At 35.2% G+C, this 19,872-nt stretch overlaps 2 protein-coding genes across 3 annotated transcripts; both read left to right on the top strand.

Annotated features, from left to right (window-relative positions):
* Positions 1-1,216: 1,216 nt before the first annotated feature.
* Positions 1,217-6,946, top strand: LOC127944854 (troponin I, slow skeletal muscle-like). The gene is made up of 5 exons (XM_052541186.1): positions 1,217-1,435; positions 2,101-2,232; positions 2,637-2,726; positions 4,067-4,243; positions 5,217-6,946. Exons 1-5 carry the CDS (start codon positions 1,427-1,429, stop codon positions 5,319-5,321), a joined length of 513 nt encoding a protein of 170 aa, XP_052397146.1. The 5' UTR covers positions 1,217-1,426; the 3' UTR covers positions 5,322-6,946.
* Positions 6,947-7,797: 851 nt separating this feature from the next.
* LOC127944208 (ladinin-1-like) lies at positions 7,798-19,462 on the top strand. 2 transcript variants are annotated; one of them, XM_052540052.1, is made up of 14 exons: positions 7,798-7,951; positions 9,338-9,463; positions 10,515-10,827; positions 12,976-13,028; positions 13,223-13,391; positions 14,661-14,747; positions 15,046-15,089; positions 16,589-16,631; positions 16,721-16,764; positions 16,849-16,915; positions 17,804-17,932; positions 18,009-18,128; positions 18,543-18,627; positions 18,761-19,462. In XM_052540052.1, exons 1-13 carry the CDS (start codon positions 7,914-7,916, stop codon positions 18,615-18,617), a joined length of 1,308 nt encoding a protein of 435 aa, XP_052396012.1. In that variant the 5' UTR covers positions 7,798-7,913; the 3' UTR covers positions 18,618-18,627; positions 18,761-19,462. The 2 variants fall into 2 exon arrangements, with proteins under 2 accessions (XP_052396012.1, XP_052396013.1); XM_052540053.1 differs by having other exon boundaries at positions 18,725-19,462.
* The last annotated feature ends 410 nt before the right edge of the window (positions 19,463-19,872 follow it).

Below are 19,872 nucleotides of genomic sequence, written 5' to 3'. Positions count from 1 at the left end.
TATTGCTGCCAGATATTAGTGGGCAGTGTTAATAGTTAATGTAATGATCTAAACCAGGACACCTGTGTGGAAAAATCACTGCCTGGAAAACGCCGCAGAAAAGCGCTGTAAGTCCTGAGAAAATCTCCAGCAACATATGTTTTCATATTTCATATCTAATACAATGACATTCTGAATTAAGTATGGCTTAAGTGTCCAAATACTTTTTGGAGCCACTGTATAATGACATTTCACAGCATAGCAGACAAATCAGCTCTGAGCAGATAAACTGGCACAGCAGACAGATAGTGAAGAGCCATGGAGCCATGAGACGAACCGAACGGGTAAGGAGAGAGAGAGGGGACAGATTTGTGCTCTAATAATATCCTCCACTGACAGATTAGAGATAAAGAGACGTGTGGGTTAAATAAGAGAGCACATCTCTATTCTGTTATCAATAATCAGTTTGAGGACAACTCCATACAAACCCACAGATAAGGTAAGACGTTTCTACTGATGGGAAATCTGCTGATCACAAGAGACATTGAAAACACATATATCATGATAAACTAAATGTAAACGTTCTTCTGTTAATTTTGAGGTACTCTTGGTTTTTACTCTTGAAAGTCTCATTTTATCAGGATTCTTCATCCTGTCCTTCTAAGAATTTTAATAACGAATTAAAGTCTCTTGTTATGGTCAGGTAATTATATGGGTTATTATGATGAGAAAAATATTAGTAGTTTTATCAATTCAGTTGATGCATCTCATCAAGAGGACTGTTTATCGTGAATAATTTCTGCAGATAGATTGAATAATCTAATCTAATCGAATATATCAAATAATTTACCCTGTGTTGATTTTTGTAAGTAATTGACGGTTACAAGCATTTCTTTTTTCCAAAATTCACCCTTCACTAAATGCTTAACCTCTTTAGATAACTTTCTATTTGTGGAACCGGACGGGTCTTGTGTTAATCCAACTGAAAAAGTGGTAGGATCACTCATGACTTTGTTTTTGAGGGGTGTTTCGGTCGTGCAGAAAATGTAAATGCGGGTCAGACGAGGACAGGATGTGGCCATGATGTATTCCTAAATTCATTCAGTGGGAGTTCGTTTTGATTTGATCTATCAAATTCAACTAGATATCACTAAATAAAATGATTGTGCTTTTTTTTTTTTTTTTTTTTTTGTAGACAAGATGCCTGAACAAGGGTAAGTGTGGATCTCTAATACCAACAATAATCTCTGGTAATACGTTGTCAGTATATACTAATGTATATTTTATGCTGTATTTTCAGGCAAGAGGTAAGTTATGCATTTTTCCCCCCTAACAAATCAACTAAAACTTAGATTTTTTTTTTGATCATCTTTGCTACCTGTACTGTGGTTTAACTGTCTCATCTCTGGCCCAGAGGAAGTCCAAGATCTCAGCCTCAAGAAAGCTTATGCTAAAGGTTGGTTTGCAGCACATATCAATTCAACATTCATATTTTTTTTTTCCATCTCGACAATATACAATATTTGAGATTCAAGGTTATAATACTTAGAGGTTAAAGGTTTGTTCAAATCACTAATTCATCAGGATAGTATAAACATTTATTTTTATTTTAAAAATGTTTGAGTCAATAACACACCACTAGATGGCAGACATGTGTATTAACCGAGATAATGTTGGGACTGTCCCAATTCAACACTTCTAGTCTTAAAAATACATGGGTTAGGGTTAGGACTGAAAAATACCAAATCTCATTGAACACTAAATCCACACTTCAGAGCATTATTTGTGTATCCCATCATTCATCATATTAAGATATTACATATAATTTGGAAGTTAAACACTTGCAAGTGAGTTTTATCACTTTATTGGAAGCAGCACAATTAATAAACAATGTGGTGTTACGGTATATAGGGATACTAAACAGGCATTAATACATTTATTTGAAGTATTGAAAACCACAATGCTCTGTAAAAACTTTGCTTGGAACACATTATGGTCCCACTTGAACACTTGGGCCAAATACCCAAAATATGCCACACAAGTAGACAAGATGTCAAAAGCAAAAAGCACAAATTGGGTATTGGGACAGGCTCATTGACATTTAGATGTGTGTGTTTTCAGAGTTTGATGGTGGCGAAAGCCAAAGAGGAGCTGGATCAGGAGATGTTGGATAAAGAGGAGGAGAAGCAGAGGTATCTGATGGAGAAAATCCCTCCTCTGAAAACACAGGGCATGTCATTCGCTGAGCTCCAGGTAACCATGTTAAACGAAGCCCACCTTCAAACAGGTTTGCTTATTTGATGCCACTCCAGAATCCTCCTGACTTGAAATCTAAAGGTACAATCACTGCTCCTTGTGCTACTGCAACCTTTGCTTCATTTGCATATTAGCTTTCATAAGGCTGATGCAAATGTCTTGCCCAATGCCTATCTTCATTTGACTAATTGCAATGTAAATAGCCATCCATGGATATTTTGATGAGATGTATGTTTGTGTGAAATGATAAGTAGGAAAATTGCCGTATGATATTTGGCTTCTAATAACAAAAGCCCTTTTAGTTGAGCTGGTATGTTGTTAGTCGGCACCCGGTGTAATATAGCACACATTTGCATCAAGAAAGATTCCTGAAATTCAGTTATCATTTCTGTCTCTTTTAGGAACTCTGTCAAGAGCTTCATGCTAAGATTGATGTGGTGGATGAGGAGCGCTATGATATTGAAGCCAAAGTCTTACTGAATAAGCGTGAGGTATGAAAATCCACATAAGCCATAGTTTAATAACCAGCTGGACAATGGCACATCTTGCTATCTTCATCTGCTCTATTTGTAGGCTTCTAATGTTAGCATGCAGTTCGGAGTAATTCCGATAGTGAGTTCATAAAAAGTTGGTATCAATTTTGGTAAATAAACTAAGTGAGCTGCCTTGCTGTCTACTCCCTACATAGTCAATTGCCTTCTAAGGGAACATACGAACTGAAATGGAACCTAATTAGATGCAATGTAAATAGACTACAACTGTGTCATACAAACAGTGCTACTCGTGGGAATCAACTCCCCATTGATTCCAGTACAGTTTGGCATAGCAATGTTGATAAGCTAACAACATGAGACTCTAATCAGCATAAATATAGCATCAAAGTACACACAGACATTTGCTAAAATAGTACATTTTAATTAGTATGAAATATATTTAGATGCACTATTCACTCTTTAAATAATTTTTTTTCATTATTGACATTTTCTTGCTTCGCTTGCTATCTTGCATGGGTTTTTACATTGCAGTGCATCATGGGGTTGCCTTCTCCACCACAAATACGTGAGCTGCATCCGAAATCTCACGCTGTCTGAGTACCACAGTGCTACAGGACAGTATGTATGTGTGTAATTTAATCCGGACGTACTACATTCGTCATGCTGTCACTAGCTGTTTCCATCCAAAGTTGCAAATTTAAATATTGGATAACACATTCACTGTTTCCATACAGCAAGATGGAGAGAACAAAATTGTCACTTCCTGATAAACTGGTGCCAAATATCATTAAGAAAAATATCATTTTCTGTATGAGAACCCACTGCGAGTCGTAATCATATAATAACAAATGATTTGGTAAATGTGTTGCCATCGTGTTTTCTGCATGTTTTATTATCGGATAAAAATCAGTTGAGTGCATTTTTTTTATGCATGTTTTTTTAGACTCTATACATATCTTGGCATTTCCAGTAAACATTTTTTTTTAAACGATATCCCAAAATGCTCATAAAAAATAGGTGGAATGAAACAGGTGGATGCTATTGTCGTGACTTACTGTAAGCTGTCATTTGCAGACAGTGGCATCGCTAGGGATTCTGGGCCCATTGTCCTGATTTTGCTATGGGGTCCTCTCAAAATAACATTTTAGGGTCATCATTTTTTGTCTACTGAATTCTATGATTATGAATTCGGAAAAAAGAAATGCAGCTATGCTACCTTTGAACCTGTGAAGGCATAATTATGCTATTTATGCAATTTATTGGAACAAATCTTTAGTGAGTCTTTTTGCATATAGGTATCTAATGAATAACTAAAGAAATGAGCGTCCATCCTCTAGGTCAAAGACCTGAACATCAAGGTTCTGGACCTGAGGGGGAAGTTCAAGCGGCCCACCTTGAGGAGGGTGAGGGTCTCAGCAGACGCCATCCTCCGATCTCTCCTAGGCTCAAAGCACAAAGTCTCAATGGACCTACGAGCCAACCTCAAATCTGTGAAGAAAGAGGATACTGAGAAGGTATGACATCATCTGAACATGTAAAGTTATATGACCAACCCATCCAAGCCATGGCAAATGTGGTACGGAAGAAATCTTCTAAAACAAAACTACTCAAGAAGAAACACCATGGAATGTTCCATGTAAGATAATGGAGAAATCTGTTAATCCTTCAAGGTTACACCAATGAAAACATTACTAACATTACTAACTTTCTAGATGAGGATCGAGCTACAGGCGATGGAAAGAAACAAAGTACCCTGACTATTGAGAGCTCAACAGAGCTCAGACAGAAGGTTGACATCACCAGAAGCAGCTGTCTGAAAGGCAGAGGCTCATGGGATGTGAAGCCGAGGAGTAAAAGGCAATGATTTTGGAGAGCAAACAGTGACAATGTTCATGCTTTTCAGCGTTTGTCTTGAATATAATGCAGGCTGGGTGTTGTATGACAGACACGAGAGTGGACAGCAGAAGTAGAAGAAAAGCTTTTGTGTGGATGTGTAGTTGACTGGAAATAACTTGTAGTTATTTGATCAGAGAGATGAAACTTCAATAGTGCAGTGAAACCAGTAAATTATATGGACGTCTTTGCACGAGCTGATTCTTTCAATGAACATGTTGAATCAGTTGGCAAATCGCACTGAATGATTTATCCCTGAATGGGCTAAACCAATTCTTGGAGCTGTTCACGAGCCACCAAACAACTCATTGATTCAGTGATCTGGATCCAGATAAAGTCGGTATGAAATCAAAAGCAAAACGTGCATTCATCTGCATTCATTTCAGTGCCACGCCCACATCTCCACATCCAATCAACCAAGTGACGATCCCTTTATCTTTCGTTAATCCATTACTTTTGTATTTCCATCACAACACGTTATAAAAGATCTATCACTACTTCACCCAAAAGGCTAAACCAAATTAACTTCTAGTGATCGTATAATCATGTTTAATCACAGCTAGTTAGTAGTAACCCTTCTGTTTGGTTCTGCAGAAGAGGCCAGTTGAGGACAGCGACTGGAGGAAGAACGTGGAGGCCATGTCTGGTATGGAGGGAAGAAAGAAGATGTTTGATGCGGCAAAAGGCCCCACCCAGTGAAACCTTGTCTAGTACAGTTAACACACAAGATTATGACACGTATTGTTTGGCGACTAAAAATGATTAGGATTTGAGCTACACACTCAATATACTATTAAATACCAGATATACTGTTATTTCAGATGTCGCTGTAATTCATTGCAGCTCTGCCCTACAAAGCAAAAAGGCAGTAACTGCATTTTTGTTTAAAAATGAGTTATGGTCATTTTCAATGACATTCAAGGCATCCTTTGTTATGTGACAAAACATCTTATCTGACATGTGCGTCGTTTTGGAGAAAAATTTTAGCTGTTTGTACAGTAACTGCTTAGGCTGGATGACAGGATAACTTTCAAGTCATTTTTCTCAGTTCTGCACTCTGCGTAGTTACTGCCTTTTTGCCTTGTAGGGCAGTACTGCTTTAACATTGTTACAAATGATTGTGCAACTTTCATGTGGCCAATAAGTAAATACTTACTAGCTTAGTTGATCTTTTACTATGTCAATATTCAGTTATTAGGAAGAGTCAAAGGAAGATGTACCAATGCATCATTAGGATAAACTAAGAGAAATATGTATTGAGGCGCAAGGCTCATTATATATGTTTAATCTTTCCAAAAGGATCCCATGCTCAATTAGGCATGTTTTTTCTGATAGTCTGGCTGTGAATTATTGTTTAGGAAAGCTCTTGCAGTGCTGAAATTAAACATATACAATAAAAAGCACAAAAAGCTTGTCCAAACTATATGTAATTATACTTGGGGAAAAAAGCGTATAGTAACACAGCCAGGATTGTGTGAGAATGTCCTTTTGCATGCTGTTTAACAGTTAAGTAGCTGAAGAATTTAAACAGATGTGCTGTGTTTCTTTGTTTAGTCTAATTTGATGCAAATGTTTAAAATGCTATTGAGCAGGATCATGCAGGAGATAGGGAGCTCGTTCAGGAAGTGAAGCGTTAACTACTGTATAAAGGCTGTCATTTGAAGACAGTGGACTCCAACCCTTATTTGCATAGTGGATATCTCTGTCTTCCCTGTGTTGGCATTGGGCGGGTGTTCAGGCCACTTATCCATACTGTACTTATTTAACGTTTAACAGTCAAAGTTTATTGTGACACTCCTTACTTGGAATGTTTTTTTTTTTTTTCTCTACTTGCACGAGTGATTAAAGAGACAATTGTAAACTAAACAATATAGCGGAAGCATGCCACAGCAGCTGCCTATTATTTCCTCCAAGACCAAACCCTGTAGTATACTGGATTGTCTACTATGGCTTTCATATTGCTCTGGGCAAAGTACAGCAGGTCTAGCTGTCTCTTACAGGTGTGGCACAGGGAATAAAACAAACACCTCTAGCCTTTGAGCTTCAATTAATTCTGAACTTTAGAGCAAATGCCACTGTAAAATGTTGTATTCACGTAAGATAATGTTTCTAAATGTAACATTGTTTTGAAACCAAGTACATTTCACCATAAGCAATACTATGAAACAATGCAACAAAACTAAATTCAAGAATGCATGAAAAAAAAGTTCCTATTACAAGCAACAAAGATATCAGTGTCTGTATAGGATGAGATTGATTTATAGTAGGAATGATCTCTGTTTTCATTGAGTCACTCATGAGAAAATAAAAGAAACAAAATATTATGTTTTTGTATTTTTTTAAAAAAAAAAAAAAAAAAAATATATATATATATATATATATATATATATATATATATATATATATATATATATATATATATATATATATATATTAAGTATTCTAAAATACTGTACTTAAGGCAAATAATATTATGTAATTTTTATTTTAGTTATTATTTTCATGAAACATTTGGCTTATAACTTTCTTATATTTTATTTAACTAAAACCGTTATGGTTAAATAGATACGTTTATATACTGTACTGTAAAATTTCAATATATTTTTGGACATTTATTTTATTGCGTCTAGATTTTTGACATTGTATTTAACTAAAACAATATAAGTTTTACGATTTTAGCCAATTAGTTAAAATATCCTAAAAATAAAATAAAAAAAATACGAAAAATAATATGTAATATAAAATTATATTTCAGTATATTTTATTTTTTATATTTTTGGCCATTTATTTTATTGCTTCTAGTTTAAAAAATTTCATAAAACTAAATATTTTGAGGTTTCTTTCTTAAGTAACTATATAGCTATAGTTTGTTTACTTATTCTACACCCCCAATTCACTTCTCCCACCTTTTTCTTCTTATTATTTTTTTTTCTTATTATTTTATTATTTAACTTTTTCATGAATGCCAGTAACCTACTTTTTTACATTTATTTTCAATACGGTCAAATTTTCGCTTTTAATTATTATGTTATCTTTAGAATGTTATTTATAAAGATACCGTTCCTTCGTTGTGATTGTCTCTCTTCTTCGTCCACACACGCAGCTGCTCAAAGGTTTTAACACGATGTCCGAGTCGTGGACAGCATAGATACAGTCTCAAGCCTGAAGATGATGATGCTGGTCACGTGACGCGCCTCTGCTGAAGGTGCGGGGTAAAGGTAAAGGTGACACACCGCGAAGAGCGCGACACTTCACACTCTCCAGCCGACTGCAACACGACGACACACAATAATGTCTATTAGCCGGAAAAACTGGTCTGCTTTGTCAACGTAAGTAGATTGAAATATATACGTAGCGTTTATTTTGTCTGATCTGAACGGTTTTGCAGTCTCTGACAGGTTACAGAAGCGCAGGTGTCAGTGTTTATTATTTTGTTATCAATCCTTGTGCTATGGATTTTTGAACTGAGAAGTATCCGAACTATAACCGAGGTGTCTACGTTTTTATATCTTCGTTCAAAGTTGTGTGAAAAAAAAAAAAAAAATTATATATATATATATATATATATATATATATATATATATATATATATATATATATATATATATACACATATACATATATATACATATATATATACATATATACATATATATATATATATATACATATATATATATATATATATATATATATATATATATATATATATATATATATATACATTTTTTTTTTTTTTTTTTTTTTTAAAGAAAATTTATAATCGTCATCCATTGCATTTTGGATGCATATATATATATATATATATATATATATATATATATATATATATATATATATATATATATATATATATATATATATTTAAAAAAAAAAGAAAATTTATAATCGTCATCCATTGCATTTTGGATGCATATATATATATATATATATATATATATATATATATATATATATATATATATATATATATATATATATATATATATATATTTAAAAAAAAAAGAAAATTTATAATCGTCATCCATTGCATTTTGGATGCATTTTTGGATGCATATATATATATTTAAAAAAAAAAGAAAATTTATAATCGTCATCCATTGTATTTTGGATGCATATATATATATTTTAAAAAAAAGAAAATTTATAATCGTCATCCATTGTATTTTGGATGCCAGTTATTTGATTGAAATTAAAGCTGAATGTCTGGACATGCACTTGTGATTATTTTGACAGTGCAATGCACTCATATGGAAAGTAATGTCACTCTTTCAGATTGAAGGAAATTAGTTTCCTTTAACCAAAACAGTGCTTGAAGAACCAGTTTATTGCACAATGAAACACTGTTTTCAAACTGAAATACAATATTCCACCTCTGGGGTATATCATCGAGACCTTTGATCGTTATGCATCTTCTCATACTTTCAGAAAGACTGACGGGATGGATTTCAGTCGTCAGCAGCTCAGAGCGTCCCTGCCATTTCTTTCCTTTTGCCTCCGTGTGTTCAATGAAAACAGTTTGAATTAAATGCTTTTATAATGAAAGTGGTTGGAGCCAAAAGTTCCAATGTTTTTAAAGCTTCCAGGCGACATGGGCAAAATAATATTTTGGGGATGCAGTAGTATAAATCGATCTACCTTTCTACCTCTCGTTTACCATCAGTGTTCACAGAAAAGTGCTGAAAAGCGTAGGTTTCTTTGTGTTTGATCTTCAGGCTGGCTCGACAGTGGACTGTGGAGGATGAGGAAGAGGTGGAGAGAGAGAGGAGGAGGAAGATAAGGGAGTCTACAGCAGACACGGATGAAAGTCCCACTGAAGAGACCAAACCACAAACCAGTAGGTGCGAGATCAAAAAAGCACAGAATTACAGAGAAAACCCAACTTTATACAACATTAAAGTTGGATTTATGCTCACTCTTTCCACTTCAAATTGCTTAAGACCTGTAATGGTCTTGAGACTCAGTGATATATATATATATATATATATATATATATATATATATATATATATATCAAATTTATGCAAATATAGTGTTAAATATTTGCATGAAGCAATTGACCTCTCAGAACATAACGATGAGCGCTTTAGAGTGCTTTAGATAAAGGTTTATGGTATCATAAAAGCAAATATGAATAGGATCTACATGTAATGCTGTAATTTGGTCTCATAATACAATATGTGGACACTGCCCATGTTCATCAAGAAAAGCACTTTGCACCAAAATAAGAAGCTTGTCTGATTAACAAGTTAAGTTTACAAGTATAGTTTGGTCTGATGGCCGGCTGGCAGAAATGGGTGATGAATCTATCAAAGTACAAAGTACTTTAAAAGTACAAAGACGATGGAATTCAGACCCCCAGTGGAGGAGAACGGGAAGAAAGATCATGCCAGTTTACTAGTGCTGTCATCTCTGTGTAAAAACCCTTGTGAAAAGAATTTGTACGGAACGTGCACTTGTAAACAAATGCATAATTACAAATATATTTAAATGATTCAATAGAAATGACATGAAAGTATTTTCTCATCAGTGCTTGTTGGTAAATGCATCAGTACACTTAAACCATATTTCAAAGACAACCGAAGTGATTATGAGGTTACATTTAAGGATGTACTAAAGTGGTTCAAAAACATTTAACATGCATTTAACATACATTTAAGCTATCATACATTTTCACTGAATCTCAATTTACACGCAAGTGTCCGAAAACAATACATTCAGTTTACACTTGTATTCTTTTAAAGTGTATTATTCCTGTAAGTCGTCGTTCTAAAAGTATCCTGAAGTGTACTTATTTTTCACAAGATTGTAACCCCGTATGAATGCATGAAAGGCAAAAGCCATCGTGGTGTCAAACCTCTAAACGACGTCTCACTAATATACTGTTTCCAGTGTTAGCGGTCCTGCTGATGCTGGCGACTCCGGTGGGGACTCCGGTGGCGGTCTGGCCCAGCTGCAGCTGGACTTTGTGGAGATGCTTCGAGTCCGTGACGAACGGCGCAGGATGAGGCATGTTGAAACCCTGAGGAAGAGTAAGGAGGAAGATGATGGATGCAGAGAGAGCGGCCCGGATAAGGAGCCCCGTGTGGAGCTGCTGGGGGAACAGCAGGACGAGGACCTCTTCGAGAGCGTGCAGCGCTGCGTGGAGACCTTCATGTCTCCAGATCCTCCCTCCGACCCCACAGACTCAGAGACACAGGAGAAGGTAGGAAGACATGGGTTCTCAATCTACAGAGGTTCTTCCGTGTGATGTGATGCTTTTAGAGGATGCACCCCATCACTACACATATTCAGACTCGTCCTAATCAAAAGGCATCTGCTCATCAGTTCATTATTCATATTCATATAAGAGACTTCAGTATATGAAATAATAGATAACGGCGACGTCCAAACTATGTACTGCTAGGGTGACTCCAGGATATTGGAAAGCCAGACAATCCTAGTTTCTGTAAATTAATTTAAAGCTGCGTTCTCTAAGGTTCTCATGGAACCAATAAATTGACATGCGAATTCCAGTTGATCATGATTTCCAATTGATTATGATTTTTACTTAACTTTTATAGTACCTAATAAGATATTTGAGATCTTGGCATAAACAGAAAAATGCATTTTGATTATAAAATTTCCTACGGAGCCCCGCACATGACATTTGGGAAAAAATATTAGGCTAAATTGTGTGCACAATTCAGTAAATCGAGTGAATGCAGTAGTAAATCGAGGGAACGCAATAGTAATCGTTTGCATGTTTTAGTACATTGAGGGAACGAATTAGTAAATCGTGCACACTATTTTTTTCTTTTTTTGCATGTCATGTGTGGGGCTCTGTAATTTCCCACTGAGTTTCAGGATTTTATTAATTGCCATGACTTTCCAGGTCTAGAAAAGTCTTGTCTCGTCTTGTAAACACCACTTGATCAAATCTTATTTTAAGGGAGAGGAAAAGTCTCTTTGTTATTCGAATAGAAATTCAAGAGAAATTTAAGGTAAACTATTTCACTCGCTATCTGCACTGGCTGTAACTTTTATGCTTACAGTATTAGTGTATCACTGTAGACTTACTTAACATGTTATCAGTAATGTTAACTTAACTTCTACTGGAATCAACGTGCAGTGTCATACTGCATTTTAAACCCTTCATTTACTGGCTGTACTATTGGGCTTGGCACGGAACAAATACTTTGCAATTAAGAACAATTTACTTCTTTATAAACCACTTTAAACATTTGTTATTATTTTGGCGTGGAATATTCTTTGCAAAAGTTGTAACATGAACAGAGAACTTGTTTTCGTTTGATATGGTTATGCATCAGTTCTCACAGCAGGGGAACATCGATGCTGCAAATGACACTGTAGCATTACCCATTAGGTGTTATATATAGTAAGACAGTGAGAGTGAATGGGTCTTGTTGCATCGAGTTCACGCTCTCAGCATCTCATTGTGTTTGTCATTCACAGACGTGTTCTCTAAGTCAAAATGAACTTGTTGGATGAACATGTTTTGCAGTGGTTTAATCACAAAATCTCCCCTCCGTTGCTTTGTAAGTTGTCAGTTCTGCGCAGTGTAAATCTGACAGGTTTCATCATGTGGCTAGGGGTCGGAGGTCATCTGCTTGCTCTAAGTTTTCTCCGTTGTTTGAGTGTGTAATTAATCATCTACAGATTTAACAGAAAGAGCCGCGGGAGGCCCAGTCTCGCTTACACACACCTTCAGGGCCTCCGCAGGAGAGAACATGAAGTCATCTGACCCACTTCTGAAGCCTGGCGTCACTAATGGGAGCGCTTTATGAGCAAAGATCAATTCTCAAGTGCTGAAGAACTATTAAAGGACCCAAATAAATCTATTCAAATGTTTTCACTGTAATAATGAATCTGTAGTTTGAATTATGTATATGCTTATGTTTGTTCCAAGCATCAGCCACTTACAGTATGTCAGCCAATAATTGTAAATGTGTTATTGATCTTTAATCAAATGTGTTATTGACTGAAATTCAAACTACGGAATTCTTAAAGATTTTCTCAGAAATAGTTTGGAAACATGGTTTCAGTTTGAGGTTGGTGGCATGACCAATATCTTAGTGGTGTAGGCCTACAGTACAGTGCAAAGGTTTGATTTTATTAACTAATGCTTTTATTGAGCAAGGACACAACACATGCATCAGTAAAGACATAATATAGTAATATAACACATATAATGCTGATTAGGATTTCTATTTCAGATAAACGGTGTTCTCTTAAAAGCTTCGTTTTGTTGTTTCCATTAATAAAAAACAAATTGGAATCAGAATTACAAAATTATTAATATAAATATTATTAATATTTCACAATTTATTTTTTATTTTTTGTCTGTTTATAGCAAAAAAATGGAGGCACGAACCAAGATTCAAAGGCATCCCGAAAGTTTGTGAGGTACTAGATTTCTAACTATTCTAAACATTTGAATTAGCCTTTGGGCTCACAGTAGTGTATTATTTCCATAGCTGGAGAAATTTTTTCATTATTACTGGATAATCAGATCTGTTTGCAGTTGCTGACTATATGATAAAGAAAGCACAATCTTTGCCCTGCTAAAATGATATCATACTGTCGTTCTCTTTTATCAGCTCTCTCTCCGTCTCCTTTGATAAGAGTCCCACATCACCCTCAGCCACCAGCAGACTGGTTTCTCCTCTGAGCCCCAAGTCTCCGCCCCCTCAGTCTCCGAGGGCGGAGTCACCTCACAGCCCCGCCCACTCTGGCTCGATGAGCCCCACACCTAACGGAGACACAGAGGTGAGACAGCCGCAGATGCACACAAACAGCACTGCTGTCTTGTTTAGCGTAGATTCAGTTGCACTTTATGTTACAGTATGTGTTCTTACCTAAGAAAGTATTGGATAATATAAGCTAACTTTATGGGTTAGAGTTTAGGGGTAGGTAGTTGTTACCCAGATTTTGCAATTACTAAAACAAGTACATAGTATATACAGGCGGAACAGGAGAGTATGACCATAGTTTCCCTACAAACAGTACTATGGTGATACCATGGTACAGTACGTTGACATATATATGTACCAGTGGCATTTATGTAACACTTTCAAGAATAGTATAATATTGCCTTTGTACTAAAGAAGAATGATGTTCGGGCTCCCTCTAGAGGAACATTTATGTTATGACAATTACTGTTATACTCGTCAAAAAAAGCGGGAAATTTTCACAGATATGATATATAATAAAGGGGACCATATACATTGAAAAAAAGCGTAGGATTTAGTTTAACACAGTTTCCACTCAAATTTCATAGTTACTTACAAAGAAATGGCACTGGATTAAATGTGAAATAGTATTTTCTTATTAAAAACTCTAATATTTGTCTTATGCCAGCAATTTAAGTAAAAGTTTCCATTCAAATAACATTGAATTGAACATGAGATCTTGAAGAAGAAAGACTGAAATAGTACTTTCTTATAAAACAGGAAGCAATCATCTTCGTTTTATTTACAACTTTGAAGTCTTTTTTATCTTTATTTTCTTTTCTTTTTTCTACTGAGATTTTTTTTTTGTTTAAGTAGGATTGACTTTGTAATTATTTGTGAAGTTATCAGCAATCTCTGAGTGAATGTTTCAAATAAATGACAAATAACACATTTAATAAAATATTAAATTCTGAAGTAGAAAGACTGAAATAGCATTTTCTTTTGAAAATACTTTGTTTTTTTTTTTTTTAACAAACAAACTTTTTAACAAAGAGTGTTTAAAACAAATTTGCACCCAGAAATTGCTAGTAAATCTCTCAAATAATTAAAAAGTAATAGTAAAAAAACAAACTGAATTAAAGATGAAATCTTGACTGCAGATAAAATCTGCTTGTCATTCCTCTAACGGCTCTTTAATCACATTCTGTACACAGATGTCTGTTAATTTTTTTATTCCAGAATAATATTGGTCAATTCTAGAGATCTAAAAGACTTCATTTATTGAATGATTTTGCATGTTGATTCATTATGCATTCTCTCACAGTTTCTCCTCTCACTGCCTTCTTTTATTTGCATGTGTGAACAGACACATGGAAATGGGTCACCGAGTAATTTCGAACCAACTGTGAAACCTGCGTTCACACGGCAGAGCTCCAGAACGATGTCCTTCAGGGTAAAGCTCTCGTTTGAATACATAAATACACCAGATAATTAAGGATGAGAGTCGAGATGTTACATAACACAGTGGTAACATTTGTATTTCATGTGGACTGAATATACTGTCACATTTGCTTTTGTCAATAACCTTATATGATAGTGATGCATCATAATCAGCTTTCATTATTTATGCCATGTGCTGTCAGGACTCATTTGTTAAATATTTGACTAACTCAACACACACACACACACACACACACATACACACAGACAGACTGTACTGCTTTGTGCCTGAGTGTCATTATCCGTTTCAGATGATGAAGAAGAAGGAGGAAGAAGACATGCCGTTACAGAGAAGGTACTGATAAACACAAAGATATATATATATATATATATATATATATATATATATATATATATATATATATATATTTTTTTTTTTTTTTTTTTTTTTTTACTGTACTTGCAGATAATATAATATTAATGAATTATGAGGCCACTTAAGTTTATTTAAGTTTACTTTAATGACTGATTCTTAACACACTTAAGTACACTTTTAAAAAGTGCACTTCGTCATAATGGCAAATTAAAAGATTTACCGTATTTTCCGGACTATAAGTTGCACTTGTTTTCATAGTTTGGCTGGACCTGCAAATTATAGTAAGGTGCAACTTATTTATCAACATTAATTTGACATGAACCGAGAGAAATGAACCGAGAGAAATAAACCAATATAAAACATTACCGCCTACAGCCACGAGAGGGCGCTCTATGCTGCTCAGTTCTCCTGTAGTCTACACTGAAAACATAGAGCGCCCTCTCGCGGCTGGAGACGGTAATGTTTTCTCTTGGTTCTAAATAAATGCGACTTATAGTCCAGTGCGACTTATATATGTTTTTTTCCTCATCATGACGTATTTTTGGACTGATGCGACTTATACGCGGGTGCGACTTATAGTCCGAAAAATACAAAATCATTGTTATAATAATCTTTAAAGAAGTGCATATATTTTGATGTGTTGACTAACATACTAAAGCGCATAAAGTAAAGGACTCGATTAGAATTTAAACTGCAGCATGTTATTCAAGATTATATTTTAAATCGAGTTAATAGCCAAGTTAATATATTTTAAATCTTTGACGCCGCAACTTCGTCATTACCAATGTGCAATTTTATATGTTTAGATACATGACGTTCATTTTAATAGAAAAGGACATAAAATAATATTTTAGTTTACCATAAACGCTTGCCAGGTATATTTGGCATTACATTTTAGGCTTATTTCAAAAACTGAAATTACTTCTAAACACGTACTTAAGTCCTACTTAAATGAGTTTATAAAAAACACGGGTTCAGTTGACTGCATTTATTGTACATTTAAACTGTAATACATTTTAATTTAATTGCAAGTGACATGCAATTTAATTTGATTCAACAGTAGTTCACAATTCACCTCCAACAATGTTCTGCTGATGAAAACATTTACAGTACATCTTCAAGAAAGCTTTTAGTTTTGCATTTTATGCACAATGAATGACCTAAAGAAAATATGATTGTTTTCTGAATTCGATTCATGTTTATATGTAAAAAGGTACAAATCATTGCAAAGCAGCTTCAGAGAAAATGAAAGTTTCTACAATAAATTTTAGGAGTATTAATCAGTGGAAAAGTACAGTACACGCATTAACTCGATCTAAAAATCCCACCAAGAAACTTATTTCCATAGACTCTTTCTATACTTTAGAGTTTGTTTGATGTTTTCCAAACTAGCATAATCTTAGTTTTGCTTCCAATTTACAACAGTACTGTATAAATGACAGCAATCTGTGTTGACTAATATCCAAACTGATCCACAGTGCAAGTGTGCGGATTGCAGCGAAGAGCTTCGAATCCAGTAAGGTAAAACTATCACAGACAGATCTGCTATAAACACACACACACACACAGCCCGGTCTCCGTCTCACACTGATCAATGTTCTGGCCCACAGAGCTCCAGCCAGGAGGAGGAGCAGCAGAGCCCGTTTCAGAGAAAGTGAGAGTGTTTGTATGAGCAGGTTTACAGCTTCAGTAACATGAGCTTGTGTTGAATGAACTGCTGTCTGTGCTGTTTCACAAGCTCCCGCCAGAGGCTGTCATCCCACGCCATTCAGGAGAAAATGGAACGACTGGCTCAAGCCTCACAGGTCTGAGTCTCCACAAAGTTCATCTGAAACGATTTAAAAAATAAATAAATGCATTATAGATAAAAATGCATTTCTGCTGTTGTTTATTTTGTGAGAACTATGTTTGAAAATCAGGCAGCAGAAAGTCTTACATTCATAAAGACATTGCACAGTATATAATGTTGCATACACTGCAAAAAAGAAAAAAAGGATATCTTCCTCAGTATTTTTGTTCGGCTTTCTAATAAATGTATCTATAGACATTCGTAAACCAAGATACATTTACTCAAGATGCAAACTGAAGATTTCTGAGTATCTGCTTAAAAATAAAAATCTGTCAGTGAGGTATTAAAACCTTTTCATTTGAATTAAGTAGACTGTTCTGAGCCCACTGGCAAATGTTTGTTCTTGTTTTAATCATAACCTCACTTCATCTGCTCATTTTGCATCTCTGGTAAATATATCTCGATGTTTCATCTTTGATTTGGACATTTGCATTGGAAAACGAGACACAGATACAGAGAAAGAACAGAACTTTCTTTGTGATCAGAAGGTACAGGTGAATACATTCACATCGTTTTTTTCTGAGATCTGTTGGATGTTGTATTTTCAATTCAGACACCATACTGACATATTCTGTCCAGTTTATTCCTTACATTTTCCTAAAAAAAGCTCTTTAAAGTCTTACATTTGCCTTTATAAAAGCTGCAGAAACCCTGAAACTGTTACAAGAAAATAAACTTATAACATTAAAGGTTGTTATTTTTTTCAAACAAATAAAAAGTTGCTCATTGAATCAGTTGTTGAAAGAGTTTTAGGCCCATCATTTTGTGATCAGCACCAGATACAGCTGAACGTGTGGCAAACAGAATCACGCTTGAGAAATGTACCGCTCTGTCTAACTTTTAGAAATGGGAAATCTCCAAATCCCCAGCGGTCCACAAGACGGTGTGTTTAGCGGACGAGGTGCAGAGGAAGAGGGAGCTGTTTGAGAAAGAGCAGGAGGGATCTGACAGAAGCCACGTGTTCTCCAGACAGGTGAGGAGCGCTTCATCTCTTCACCTCTCCCAACTGACCTTGCAATCATTTCTTAACATCACTGACCTTGTTTCAGGAATTCCGCAGCTTTTCTTCGGGGATCTCTGATCGAATTAATCGCTGGGTTCAGAAGAAACCATTTCCTGAGTCATCATCCTCCTCATCTCCATCTTCAGCATCATCTCACAGTCCTTTGGTAAGTGCTGCTTTATGTAGGCATGAGCTTACATTTCTCCTTTTCTGTGTTTCATTATTTTTTTGTAAATTGTATCACACCACTGTTCTTCTCCAGGCTTCGGCTTGGTGGCAGTATTTCACTTTGCACCGAGCCTGTTCGCTCCCTCATTTGACCTTGTTAGTCATCACACAAATATGTGTAGTGTTTTTACATCATTTTGCATCATATATATATATATTTTTAACCCTTCAAACAAGAGAATTTAGACACTTTCTTTATGCGGTGTATCAATCCATATTTTGGAGTTTAAGTCTTGAGGTGCTGATGGCTTGTTGTGTCCCGTGTGATGTGGAAGACTCTTGCCAAACTTGACCTGAATGTGTTAAAAGCTTAATAAAACCCATAATCGCGCTCTCATTTGTTTCTGCTCAGGATCTGAGACACGTGAACATCTCCATTAAGAAGAGTTTGTTCGAAAGAGGCCAAGACCAGGAGGACCACAAGTGACACTCTCAAAGTAACACAAATTGTATGAGTTAGTGATTGTAGATAATGTGTTGCATGTTCATTTGAACAAATCACTGCATCCAGTTGTTTTTGTTCCTGCATTACAGCTCTAATGAGATTCATTTCATAATGTATCTCTGCAGTTTCTGAAGATTTTGAAGGAAGCGCGATCGACTCTTTCAGACGCTCCACGGACTGTCTCTAAACTCCCTCTCCTTCTGCTTCTTTACGTTGGCTGATTCCTCAGCACTTTTAAGGCCTAGGACTGATCGGCGTTATTTGGGTATATTCAAGGCTTACGTTATTGGTTGTGAATGTGTGTATTAATGGATTGAGGAGTGTAGCAGGACTGTATCATGGGGTCTTTACACAGAAACCGAACATCCCGGGGTTTATCAGACATTCAGCTTCTCTGTGTCGGTGCCAGACACTCCTCTGCCATGTAGCGTGATATCTGTGCTGTTGATAAGTAAGTTATTCGGAGAAAGAGACATAATCTGTGACTCATAACAGTCCGAGGTACAACTGTAATACCATGAATGTCTGTTTCAGTGAAGCGACTGGAAGTAAGCTTGATAATTCATTTGTAATGTGCTGAAGCTCACATATGCTCTCACTGCTGCTGTTTCAACTTGCCGGAGACTTGAGTCATGAAAAGGAAATGTCATTTAGATGTAATCTTAGTAGTGAAATGTGTCCTATCAAGCCCTTTGAAAACTGACTCCAATCCATTCCAACTCAATCAAAGCCAATTTTGTTTTGTTTTTTTGCTGAACGAGCTGTCATGTAATTATCTTTTGCCCTGAAGGGTTATGCTGTTGACAAATACAATTTTTATACCAGTGGATGTTGTCTCATGTTTTCAAATGATGCAGGCTTATGAGGATGAGAACTTGTGTATTTAGTTGTATAAACAACAACAACAATAGTAATGTAATATTACATTATAATTATAATATTGGTTATATGTGGCTATGTTGTCTTATGTTTTCAGTAATGATATACTAAAATAATTTAATTATAATTAAATATATATTATAATATATTAAATATAATATAAAATATTATATTATATATAAAATATATTAAATATAGTATATTACATATAAATATTTTCAATGAATTAATAAAAAAAAAACTATTGTTAATACTAAAAACTCATGTTTTCAGTAACGATATGCTAGAACAAACATATTTCATGTTGTACAAAAATAATGTTTAAATGATATATACTTTAAAGGTATCTGACTATGAA

The sequence above is a fragment of the Carassius gibelio genome, chromosome A23, assembly GCF_023724105.1.
Source record: "Carassius gibelio isolate Cgi1373 ecotype wild population from Czech Republic chromosome A23, carGib1.2-hapl.c, whole genome shotgun sequence".
Lineage (NCBI taxonomy): Eukaryota > Metazoa > Chordata > Actinopteri > Cypriniformes > Cyprinidae > Carassius > Carassius gibelio.
Note: the sequence above shows the minus strand (reverse complement) of the source record. Positions and strands in the feature narration are given on the sequence as shown.

What these genes read in the sequence shown, in the direction of transcription:
- LOC127944208 (XM_052540052.1), top strand. Translation starts at nt 7,914, where the DNA reads ATGTCTATTAGCCGGAAAAACTGGTCTGCTTTGTCAAC. An exon ending in GCATCCCGAAAGTTTGTGAG is followed by an intron (nt 13,029 to 13,222) that starts GTACTAGATTTC and finishes CTCTTTTATCAG; the next exon opens with CTCTCTCTCCGTCTCCTTTG. An exon ending in GACATGCCGTTACAGAGAAG is followed by an intron (nt 15,090 to 16,588) that starts GTACTGATAAAC and finishes ACTGATCCACAG; the next exon opens with TGCAAGTGTGCGGATTGCAG.
- LOC127944854 (XM_052541186.1), top strand. An exon ending in TGTCATTCGCTGAGCTCCAG is followed by an intron (nt 2,233 to 2,636) that starts GTAACCATGTTA and finishes TGTCTCTTTTAG; the next exon opens with GAACTCTGTCAAGAGCTTCA. An exon ending in AGAAAGAGGATACTGAGAAG is followed by an intron (nt 4,244 to 5,216) that starts GTATGACATCAT and finishes TTGGTTCTGCAG; the next exon opens with AAGAGGCCAGTTGAGGACAG.